Source organism: Neolamprologus brichardi, chromosome 7, assembly GCF_056152115.1.
Source record: "Neolamprologus brichardi isolate AB-2024 chromosome 7, ASM5615211v1, whole genome shotgun sequence".
Lineage (NCBI taxonomy): Eukaryota > Metazoa > Chordata > Actinopteri > Cichliformes > Cichlidae > Neolamprologus > Neolamprologus brichardi.
Window position 1 is genome coordinate 29,003,773 of NC_142110.1, and position 12,534 is coordinate 29,016,306.

Genomic DNA, 12,534 nt, shown 5'->3' on the forward strand with positions numbered 1-12,534 from the left:
CTCTCTCCAGACATGCCACCCGCCACACCTCATCAGGTGCAGATAATTAGCAATTATACCTCGACAACACCCAGACACTCTTACACTGTCAGTACAAGGCAAGTAGGGATTACAGAGGGTGTAACACCTCATCACTGTATTATATCATTTACATTTTTGACCCTGTTTTTACCTCTGAGCATGACATTAAGCTCTCATTAGCACAATCCCATTTTAGATCAGCGTTTAGCATATACACTTTAGGATTACAGAATTTAAGAAGAGATTTTCCTAAAAATGATATAGGTAGGCAGCTCATTCTAATTGTTATATGTTCCATACAGTGTGTATGATTTTCTGACTTGCCCCCGAAATTACAACTATTCTCTAAGTATTAACTTTATTTCCAGCCTTAATCATGCATCATCATTCATGTTTTTAAAACATTCTTTTTTTATTCTAATAGAAAAACTGTTTCACTTGTTCCCTCACATAATTTCAAACCTTTAACAACCAGGAATTTAAAAAGTATTTATAAAGAACTTGTTAAAAAAGGAGGTTGGAGACCAGATGATTAAAGTGGGGTCTGCAAACACAAAGAATGACACAAAGGAACCATGACATAAACTATAACAATAATGTAAATAACTTAATAAAGGTATGTTACTTTAATAAAATGTGAATTCTGTTGGTTATTTTTGTGTTTTTGTCTCTTAGAAAGATGACAGAGTGAAACAAGAAACAAAATCAGAGTGAGACATTGAAATAAAGTTCACCAATTGTTGAATCAACCATGGACATCAAAACTATGGTGTATTCACCTGACTGGACACTGAACCATCACAAGCATCGGCTGCTGTAAAAGCACATTAACAAAGATCACAGCAGCTGACATTAAGGGTTTGTTGTGGGCTGCATCAGGCTGAGTCCCTGCACAGCGAGGCACAGAACCTCCAGCAGAACCTCTGGGGGCAGCTCGGGCCGGTCCCAGCCGTCACTCAACTCTTTCAGCTTCTGATCGTTCAAACAGATGAACTCGGCCGCCCAGCGGAGCTCCCCTCCCTCCTGCAGGGGGACGGGCAGGGACTCTGGGAGTTTGGCCCGACCGTCCTTCAGTCCATCCACCTGGAGAAGCAGAGAGGGAGCTGTTCTCAGATCAGATTCAAACATGAGGAAGACTCCGCCCACAGGCTGCTGATAGTGGGCGGAGCTGCTGCTGTGTGCTTTTACATGTGTGGGATTTTCTGTTTAGTTTTAGTTTCTTCTTCTTCATTATAAAAACATGATAGACGATGGTTTAAGGTGTCAGATTACACATGTTCAGTGTGCTGAGTCTGTAGGATAAGGTGTGATGAGCCTGGCAGCTGTTGAGAGGAGCATGTAGATGAATGTAGACAAATGAGTGAATGGACCCACCAGCTGGTTGAGGACTCTCAGAGTGTCTGGACTGCAGCGGGTCAGAAGTGGCGGCACTTCACCTGGCAGAGCTGCTCAAACATGAAGAAGAAAGACAAAGTTTGATGACGATGTGACGAGCTGAAACACTGTGCTTCAGATGTGTCAATAAAACTGTGAGCTGAGCTCCAACAAACTCCTAAATCACACCTGAGCACCTTTATCTCAGCCCCACCACCTCCAGCTCACATACCACACCTCCTGTGGAGGATCTACATGTAACTGGATGGGATAAATGTCTCAGAGCATGTCAGCTGACTTACTGTCCAACGAGCTGACCAACAGGTGAATGGCATCCTTCACAGCACTGGAGATGTTTGAGATATCCAGAAGGTCCATGAAGGAGGAGACAGCCTGAGACAAAGTGCCTTCAAATGCTCCATTACTGCAGTGATCCAACTGAGAGAAGCAGAGGATTATTAGTAGTAGTATCAGAGCAGGAACTAAACCCTTTTTAACTCAATCCCTCCATTTCAGAGACTCAAAAGTAATTGGCCAAATTAAATAACTGGAAATAAAATGTTTATTTCTAATACTCTAATGCTGACAAATCTTTGCTGGCAATGACAGCCTGAGGTCTTGAACTCATGGACATGCTGGGTTTCCTCCTTTTTGATGCTCTGCCAGGCCTCTACTGCTGCGGCATCCAATCTCTCTTTGTCTGTGGGCCTTTCTGTCTGAAGTTTAGTCTTCAACAAGTAAAATGCTCAGCTGGCTTAAGATATGGTGGCTGACCGGGCCATTCAAGAATATTCCACTTGTTTGCTTGAATAAACTCCTGGGTTGCTTTGGGTGTAGGTTTTGGTTAATTGTCAATCTGTATTATTAAAAACCGCCCATTTAATTTGACTGTATTTAGCTGGATTTGAACAGACAGTATGTCTCTGACCTCAGAATTAATTCAGCTTCTTCTGTCCTGTGTCACATCATCATTAAACACTAGTGTCCCAGTGCCTACGGCAGCTATGCATACCCAAACCATCACACTGCCTCCATCGTGTATTACAGATGTTGTGGCATGCTTTGGATCATGAGCTGTTCCACGCCTTCTGCATGCGTTTTTCTTGCCATCATTCTGGTTAAACTTGGTTTCATTTGTCCAAAGAATATTTTTCCAGGACTGTGTTTGTTTGGTTTTTTTGAGCCTTTCTATTCTTGAGTCTTATGAGTGGCTTGGACCTTGCAGTGAACCATTTGCATTTACTTTCATTCAGTCTTCTCTTTATGGTAGACGGTGTTGTTCAGTTGGTTGGATGTTGTGAGGTCATGACCTCACAGCCCACTGCCCAGTTTCAGTCATTGTGCAAATGTACTGTTTATAAGATTGGGGGAACCTGCAGCCAGCTGAGAGTGAAGAAGTCACTTGGATAAGTGACAAAATGTTTCTTCCACTGAAAACACTATGTCCAGGTGAACAGAATCCCCTTTTTGGGATTGCCTTACCTGGATGATTGAGCATGCATCAAGACATGAAATGAAGGGGTTTCTCTTCCCCATGGAAATGATTCTGTGATCATCCACCACCGTTGTCTTCTGTGGACCTCCAGGTCCAGGTTGTGCTGAGTTCACGAGTGCTTTCTATCTTTCTCAGGATGTACCAAACTGTAGTTTTTGCCACTCCTGATATTGTAGCAATTGTTTTTTTCTTCTGTTTTTTCAGCTTAAGGATGGCTTGTTGCACCTGCATAAAGAGCCGCACCTTGTTTGTTCGCAGCAAAATCGTCAAAATGCAAGCACCACACCTCAAATGATCTCGAGGCCTTTTCTCTGCTTAACTGACAATGACATAACAAAGGAATTGCCCACATCTGCCCATCAAGTAGCCTTTGAGTCAACTGTCCAATTACTTTTGTAATGTGTATACCCTCAAATGAAAGCTGAGAGTCTACATTTATGTCTGTTATATAACTATAATTGTAACATGTTTCAGTTAATGGGTAAAAAAAAAAAAAAAAAAAAAAAACTTGTGCCAGAGTCCAAATATATGGACCTAACTGTACCTGCGGTCTGTAACAGCCCCAAGCCTGTTGTCAGTATTGGTTGTTGGGCCTGTGCATACATGATTTAGGTTGATAAAGATATACCAGCAGCATCCATGGTTCCGATAAGCTTACTAGCAGAGAAATATCAGTAAAGAGCTTTTAGAAATATAATTAAGCAGCAATAACTTTAAGCGATCCTTTTAATCAGTTTCTCACATTGAAGTGGAGCAATTTTGCTTCACTCTTCTTAGTGCACTGAGGTTTGTGAGGATTTATTTATGCACAGGATTCTTAAGATCCTGCCACTCTTACAGTTTTCAGAAATGTGCTGATGTGCTCTGATCATTGACCTAGTTTTGATCTAAGCTTTAGCTGTGGGACAGATGGCCTCACATTTGAATCTTGAATACTCTGGTTTATGGAGGAGTTTATAGTTTACTCTGTTCGGCTGCTTAGACATCTCAGCTGTGTTCTTGGAGTCTTGGAGTTTGTTCAGAAACAACTTTGCAAACCTAAGCTGAGCGTTTCTGTTCTTTTTAGAAAGAAGAGGCTTTCTTCAGGCAACCCTTCTGCACAAACCCCACATGTTCATTCTTTTTCTAATTTTGCTGTCATGAACTTAATCATTTAACATAAGGCCTGTAGAGTCTGAGATGTAGCTCTTGGGTTTGTTGCAGTTTATCTGAGGTTACATGGTCTGACCTGGGATGTCCACTGGTGGGGTAACTGTGGCACTGTGTTAACACACCTGAATGCACCAGATCAGCAAACTGCCAAAACCTTTGCTTTTATACAGGCACTCTCCTTTGCTGATAATCCGCTAGACTGGTGCTTGTTTATTCTTGTGGAACCTTCATTCTCACTGTTTAACCATCTCTTCACTTTTTGTTCCTTGCAGTAACTGATGAAGCATCAGTTGAAGAATTACGATCAGTGGGAGATGAAACTTCATGATGAGCACAAAGAAGCTTCAGATGTTGTAAATATTCTTCTTACTGTTTGCTCCAGCAGAGAGAGATCATCCCCATCCTCAGCAAGCTCGCTGAGCTTCTTCAGTAGATCACGACGGGTCGACTCAGGAAGATCTGCCAGCGGCTGCAGTAGAGCTTCCTTCATCTCTAGTTCTGCAGCAAACAAAGAAACAGCAGCAACTAGCTGACCACACTGTCAGTACATGAAAACAGAGTTTGTGCTGGAACCAGCAGTTTGTTAAACAGCAGGTCTTAAATCTCTAAAGATAACAAACTGATTATTTCAGAACTGTGAAGAGCTCAGCAGATTTAAACACACACTTGCCTTCTTTTACTTTTTTCACAGTTGGATTGCTTACGTCGTCACCAAGGAGCCAATCTGGAAACAGATCTCAAAATGATTATCACCAGAAAATCTGAAAGTCTTTACTCTTACAAAACTGAACCACAGACAAACACACATTTTACAATAAAAGTCTGGACAGACTGACTCTTTGTTTATTCTTAGTTTTTTTTTCCTACTGATATTCAACTGATAACTACACTTTATTGCCAAAAGTCACTTGTCTGACATGACACGCAGTGTTGGGAAGGTTACTTTTAAAATGTATTCCATTACAGATTACAGAATACATGCCCCAAAATGTATTCTGTAACGTATTCCGTTACGTTACTCAATGAGAGTAACGTATTCTGAATACTTTGGATTACTTAATATATTATCATGCTGTTTACAACTACGTGAATGTACTATTGCTGTGATTTATTACTGTTACTGAAGGTCCGCGGCTCCGAACCGTAGTAAAGGTTCCTCTGGCTAATACGGTGGGTTCTGTGTCGGGCTCGTAGCCGAAAACTAGCTTTACTTTGTTGTCTGGGTCAACTTTGCTAGCGAGAGACAGAGAGAGGCGTTGAAAGGCTGCTTCAACGGAACTTATTGTTTTTGGAGGAAAACACGAACACGGTGTACAGTCGAGTCTTAATAGCTTACTTACAACTGGGCTCATCAGGCACTCTTCTTGGCTGCAGTGGTTATTATTATATTTACATGCTTCCAGCTCCCGTTTTTGCTCCATGACAGCTCGTACTTTTCCTTTTTCTCCCTCCCTCGCTCACAGACACATAACGTGTACAGCAGTCCATTCTCCCTGCAGCACGGACTACACTGCCTATGATGCTACATTCTTTAGAGCTATACCTGTAGCATTCTGCCTATTAGCTTAGCACAACAACAACAAAAAGGCCTCTCTCACCCAGGAAACACGCAGAGAGAGCGTCACCATGTAACCATGGCAACCGTGACGCTGCCACCTGGAACAACAGAACGTAGCTGTCAAACAAAACCCAAACAGTCCTGGACCGCCACAATATGAAACAGGGAAGTACCGCCGTGTAATCCATTTATTTCAATAAAGTAACTGTATTCTAAATACCACCTTTTTAAACGGTAACTGTAACGGAATACAGTTACTCATATTTTGTATTTTAAATACGTAACGGCGGTACATGTATTCCGTTACTCCCCAACACTGATGACACGCATGTGACATCCCATTGTTAATCCATCGGGTTTATTATGATGTCGACTCACCCTTTACAGATAAAAAAAGCTCTCAACTCTTCTACTCTTCTAAGCCTTTCAACAGGTTTAAAAGTGTTTATGGGAATTTTTGCCCATTCTTCCAGAAGCACATTTGTGAAGTCAGACACTGGTTTTCAATAAGAACGTCTGACACACAGACTCTGCTCTAATTCTTCCAAAATGTTTTCTATCGTGTTGACGTCAGAACTCTGTGCAGGCCAGTCAAGTTCTTCCATACCGGACTAACTGATCCATGTCTTTATGGACCTACTGTGCGCATTTATGTTGGAACGGGAGGGGGCTGTCCCCAAACTATTTCTACAAAGTTGGTAGTAGGAAGTTTTCCAAGATGTCTTGTTATGTTGACACATTAACACTTCCTTTCACTGGAACTAAGGTGCCAGGCCCTGCTGCTGAAAAACAGCCGAATACCATAATACTCGCTCCATCAAACTTTATACTAAGCACAATGCATCCAGAGAAGTTCTTGACAGTATTTTTAATTTCTTCTTCTTCAATAACAGCATTCAAGCAATTTTTCCACACTAGCTACCTCCTGCTGGAACGCCAAAAAAGACCTCTAGGTAACATTCAAAAAGACACTGAAAGACAGTCAGTTGGTTTTCAACATTAAAATGTTTGCTGGTTATTTCCTGCAAATTGTATCTGCAGAAAGTAAAACTCTGAAGGTAGAGTCTCCGTGTAGAGAGCTCTCTCTCGTGGGATAATGATACGTGAGCACCTTTGTGTCTGTCTGTGAAGTTTTTTGGCTATTCATAATTATTTTTGGTGTGGAACCTAAAAAAAACAACCCAAAAAAACAAAGCTCATAGTCCAATGAGGATGACACTAAGCATAGGTCTAATCGTGGTTGGTTGAAATGTTGAAATGTTCACCTGAACAGGAAAAGGAGGGATTTATGACAAAGAGAGAAACAGCATAAGGACTTCTTTTTTTTTTACTGATGTAAGCATTTCGATCTGGAAAGTGTCTGATTTTAACTCTGATGCTGAATAAATAAACTCTGAATAAACTCAGCAGTCTAAAGTGAAAGCTCGATGCTCCTTCGTCTTTGGTTTACAGTTTGATACAGATGTTTTTCTCTTAGTAACATTGAGCCTGTGAGTGCGACTGTGAATACAAATATGACATCAAAAAGTTTTTTTCAAATTTGCAAAAGAAGAAAAGTTCAGACCACCCAGTGACCTACCGAGTAAACTACGAGTCCATGGCTCACATGAGATCTCTAAATGAGAGAAAAAGAGAAAGACTACTCAGTGACACCGACACACACAGACACATTAAACACAGTGTTGTGCTCTTACTCAGTTCCTCATTCTCTATCTTTATCTCCACCAGGCTATAAGCAAAGATTGATTTTGCTGGCACAGTGAAGCTTGTCTCCGCTTTACCGCTCCCCTGAAGAAATACAATATTATTATTATTATTTAGACCAATAATACATCTGTACAATCACAACGAGAGGGAGATAAGGTCAGAGACTCTTTACTATGACTTTGAGAGTTCTGGAGCTGCTGACGGCAACAGATCCACAGCAGGCAACCCCACACAAACCACAGATATACTCAGAGAACTGGAGTTGTAGTAAGTAACAACTATTTTGACTATTTGCAAATGATTTCTCCTTCTGCTCAGTGTTTATTGGCGGTTGACAAACAACGTATTGGTGCATTACCCCCATCAAGTTGTATCGAGTCTGCACCAAAATGTCACTTAAAGATTAGATCCGATCATACAAATTCATTTAGCAAAGACAACTAAACATTGCCTGATAACTGTTACTTCTAGAAATATTTCTCAGTAAATCAATCAACTCTAGTTTCAGTTTAATTCTGTTTAGGTTTTGAATCAGTGGTCTCATTTTAAAATCGTTTCTATATGTTCAGTGTTCCCACATGGTCACTTTAACAGTAGAAAGTTGTATTTATCGCTCTTTGTCACTCATGCCTATGTCACTCTTTTACTGCACTGTTTACTACCTGCACTGTTCTTACATGCCACCAAACCTGCAGGTTAAAGCTTGTTTAATGTCCAGTCACAGTGAGCTGTGTCTTCTTACAATCAGCTCCACCAGAAATTATCTGGAGTTCAGACCTGCAGTGCCACCCAGGATAAATAACACCTCCAGCCACGGTTTAAGTTCAGTGCCAGGCTTTAAGCCTCGTTTAGTCTGCATTTCTTCACTGAGCCTGAAGGAAGCATGGGGTGACAGAATAAGTGTCCAACCCTCTTTACACACGAGACATGGATAAAGGCTTCAAACACTATGTCTGTAAATAAACCAAAAACATTGGCATATTATGCACTGATTATAACAGTCAGAGAAGTCTGCTGTTCGTGGTTGTTGGATTTCAAATAAACTACCTTAGTGCCCCACCTAGCAGGTTTGTCTCCTTACAGTGGCCCTGAAATGACTCCTACAAGGTCTTGGTTTGCCCTAAAACAGTCTATGGGTTCCTGTATGTGAAGATCAGAAACAGATACTCTTGTCCCTGCAGACCGCTGAATTCACTCACTCACCTTTGCAAAGACACTCAGCATCTTTACATAAGAAGTGAAAATGGAGCCATCAGTCGTAGACTTTCTAATAATTTTGACAGGGCTGGAGTTGTAAACTATTTGAGAGACAAACATCAGTTTATCCTTCTCTTTCAGTCCCAGCAGGTCCAAGGTATCCTTGTGTATTTTCCTGGATTTAAAAGGATCCAACACAGAGGAAAAATTGGCTTTTATTTTGAAAATACACAAATAAATAAATAAGCAAAGAGACAAACGTACCTGCCCTTGAATCTGCTCACCACAGTTTTAACATTGGCCTTCTTTGTCATCATGTTGACGGGCTGAACCAGTCCATCCACAGAACTAGTGCTGGCATTAATATAAGCTTCACCCACATTCCTGCATTCTCCACCTATACCTCCACTCCCACTCTTCTCTGTAGTGTTCTTAAAGTCATCTACCAAGACTTCCTCGATGTAATCTGGCAGGAGAATGGAGCATCATTTTTTTATACTCGGTTTCATTTTTTTCTGTTTCATACGAGGTCAGCATGCTGTCATGCAGGTCAGCTCAGTGAGGGTGAACTGTTTAGGAGACACAGGTTCATGAGTGGCAGGGTTAGTGGGCTTAGAAACCTTTTATTCAAGGCTTTACAGCGCTGGGTCTTTTTTTACTGTGCATAATCAAGATCTGGAAATGTGTGTTTTCACTTTACATTCTGAGGGGCTGTGGCTTCGGCTTCTTTTGGCCAATTTGCATGATTGACATCTCTTTTGAATTGTTTCAGCCAAATGAATCACAGTAATGTGGCATTGTTCATGTCAGTTCCACCAATTAGATATTACAAGGTGAAAAATACACATCACCCTAAATTACGACACTTGCCCTGTAACAATCAAATGTCTGTAACTGGGCAGAAAATGGTGATTTTTAACGGAAACGGCTCTGAGGCATTGTGGAAGATGGAGTAAGGAAGGAAACATTCTGTAATGCCAAATGGATGTTTACACATTGGAAACAACGAGCATGGTAAGCCCATTTTTCATGTTATTGATTGTCGATTATCAAAAATATTATGATCTTCTTTTGTGGCTGGTTGTCTTCATGGTCAACCCTGATTATAAGAAATATTAGCATAGTATATTTTTTTCAGATGTGTAGATTAAATCCTGTTTCAAATTGATTTAAACTTTCTTCAGAATTGCAGATGCAGCATTTTTCCTCATGATGGCGCCGGTAAGTCTCTGGAAACTCCAACAAGCCACAAGAAGTAAATGTTTTAAAATGTGAGTAATAATGAGAAACCCTAAAGCAGAACTGAAACTCCGTCTGATAAATTAAATCTTTCATTAAAGGTTGCTTGGACTGAAATGTTTTTTTGATGGTTGAAAAATAAATAACTGTAACGTTTTCCAGATGGAGATCTGCAGGATGAAACCATAAACAAAATCAAAAATATTATGATCTTCTTTTGTGGCTGGTTTGGTGAATTTTTGTCACATTGTGATGAAACTTGCAAACCGTCCTATCTTTGTGAATATGAACTACAAGTATACTTTGATGGGTAAAGTTAAGTGGTAAACAATCCTACTTAAATTTATGCTGGAATTATTGTGTGATAGCCAAAATGTGCATAAATTATGTATGATGGGATGGTATGCCGGAACACCGGGACTTTTATTACCAAGTCCATGTTACAGACGATTAAACGGGAACTTTCCCCTCTTGCTCCCAGTACCAGGGGCAATGGGTCTCAGGAGGGTCAATTTTAAACTGTCTCCTAAACAGCTCACCAGGTGAACCTGTTGACCTTCCTTCATAGAACCATGGTTACTCAGTAACGCCTTGTTTCTTGATAACATGCCTGGAGAGAAGTTTTCTTCCTCTGTGAGCTCGGGCAGGCTGCAGTGTATCACTTTGTACTTCTGTACTGGCCAAAAAATTCCCTCAGTGACTTTGACCAGAGTCAGCAGATCCATTTTACAGTTTAAGTTATCATTAGAGATGAGGTCTGTTCCTCCCAGCGTCTGGACAAATGCTTTGGCTTCAGCAGCAAACATATTCTGTGGAAGCAAGAATAACATTTCTGTACGTCAGCACAAAAGATTTCCACTTTTTTTCCCTACTTTTATGGCACAGGAAGATCTTGAGGAAAGTAGTTTCTAGTTATTTTGCAGGTTTAGATGCATCAGTCAAAGCAGATGACTCAGTTAAAATATAATCAACAAATACGAATTAACAGGGAAACTGAGATTAAAACACTCAGCGGGTGTCTGTATGGTTGGTGCAGATTTTCATACCAGGTGCCCTCCCTGATGCATTGCTACGAATTATATGTCATAACAAATGCACAAGCAAAAAGATAATACGAGAAATAATTACATTTCGCTGGCGCAATTAAATTTTGCTACAGTTTCACGCTCTCTGCATTTGGAGAGAAATCCTGCTTGCACGACTAAATTTACTTTTGACAGTTTGGAGGCAGAACCTAAGGGAGGACGGGGTCACTTTGATGGACACCAGATTACTCAGCTCACTGTGGGTTCAGGCTCCACTGTAATATTTTATCCAGATAATGTTTTGGGTCCTCTGAACAGACAGACTGTGGAGTGGACTGGAGAGCAGGATGTGACAGGCTGTCATTTGGTAAGTAGCTCATTGGTCTGAACTAGTGTCTGATAAACAGCTGTTGCATCATGCTTTGGAAATCTAAAGGCTCCTATTACTACATTACACACAGTGATTGTAGCTGCTGTGTGATAGGTGTGCTAAGTTGTAATGCTTTGTGGTTATATCTGCAGTTACCTAAATCCTTTACTTATATAAAAGTACTAATACTATATTTATGTACATTCTGTAAAAGTACATTTTACTCAAGTAAAAGTACAAATATTATTCATGAAAATAATTCAATTATATATCATTGTTGAGTAGTTGAAGTGTACAACACAGCTGGAGCTAATTCACTGAAGCTAAACCACACAACAATTTATTAGCTGATTTATATTTTATATTAATCTTATTCTGATTAGACTTCATAATGAAATATTTGCATGAATAAATACAATAAAATAAATAAAAACTCAGTATAAAAGCATCTGTGCTACACATCAGTCTTGAAGATTTTGCGACTTTTTGAAAGTAAGTTTGCCAGGTTAATACCTCCTCAAAAGTCCTCCTCAAAGTCAGGTGAGAGTTTAATGCAGCGCTGCCTGAACACAACCAACACTCAAAAGTCTCTGAATCTTTCTGAGGTTATAACAAAAAGATGATGTCATAACAACCCATAGTTTTGTCATTCAGAGCGAATTTGCTCACACAGAGCTGATCACCTGCACGTCTTTACTTCTGAACCACTCAGCTTCTTCAAGATGCTCCTTTTACCCCGATCATCTCACAAGTTAAAGTCATCAGCATGCAGATTTTCCACCGCCTTGTTTTAGCCCACAGTGGTATCACTGTCAGAGGCAATGAGTCTGGGAATAAATGTATTTGTGTTTGTTTTTTAATATGGCTTTACATGTATTGACTCCTGCAGTAAAAAAATCAATAATGATCTCATTGATGGCATTGCTGGAAGCTAAATGACATCTGCTTGCTTTTCCTTAGTGTTCCTGCATGTGTATGTTAATACAGGGGTGCACAAACTGCTCTAAACAGAATCTTCATCACTTCTCATCTGAGCAGAAATAAGATATTTTTCACATTTGATGCTCTCTTTGTGGAATTATCCAGTAACATGTTATAAAGGTTATGTCATTAACTTTGTTAGTAATACGAGTGAATATGATGACAAGAATTGAGATACTGAGATTTTATAAATAATAAAATCTGCTCCAACTTCATCACCTGCAGAATCAATGTTATGCAGAGCTGATGCATGTAAAACCAAATATGATGTTCAATACACTCAAATATGCTTGACTGTTTGATTACTGTTTAAATGCGTGCATACATGCAGATGTATCTGATATAATTTTGAACTGTTCATCAGGCTGTAAGCATGTAAAACTTTTTCAGGCATGTGTCCTGACAGCAAAGTTAA

The 12,534-nt window shown here is 40.1% G+C and overlaps 1 protein-coding gene across 1 annotated transcript; it reads right to left on the reverse strand.

The window, feature by feature from the left end:
* LOC148102047 (uncharacterized) lies at positions 1-10,549 on the reverse strand. Its single transcript, XM_087843452.1, has 10 exons — positions 10,354-10,549; positions 8,769-8,970; positions 8,511-8,679; positions 7,295-7,388; positions 7,180-7,215; positions 4,713-4,766; positions 4,413-4,540; positions 1,698-1,833; positions 1,396-1,466; positions 1-1,104 (listed from the first exon to the last, which is right to left on the reverse strand). Exons 1-10 carry the CDS (start codon positions 10,547-10,549, stop codon positions 874-876), a joined length of 1,317 nt encoding a protein of 438 aa, XP_087699578.1. The 3' UTR covers positions 1-873.
* Positions 10,550-12,534: the final 1,985 nt, after the last annotated feature.

Excerpts from the sequence above, each read along its gene's own strand:
- LOC148102047 (XM_087843452.1), bottom strand. The coding sequence starts at position 10,549 with ATGTTTGCTGCTGAAGCCAAAGCATTTGTCCAGACGCTGGGAGGAACA. Across the intron at positions 7,216-7,294 it reads GATAGAGAATGAGGAACTGA|AGATCTCATGTGAGCCATGG; the intron begins GTAAGAGCACAA and ends TCTCTCATTTAG. Across the intron at positions 1,467-1,697 it reads GTTGGTCAGCTCGTTGGACA|CTCTGCCAGGTGAAGTGCCG; the intron begins GTAAGTCAGCTG and ends ATGTTTGAGCAG.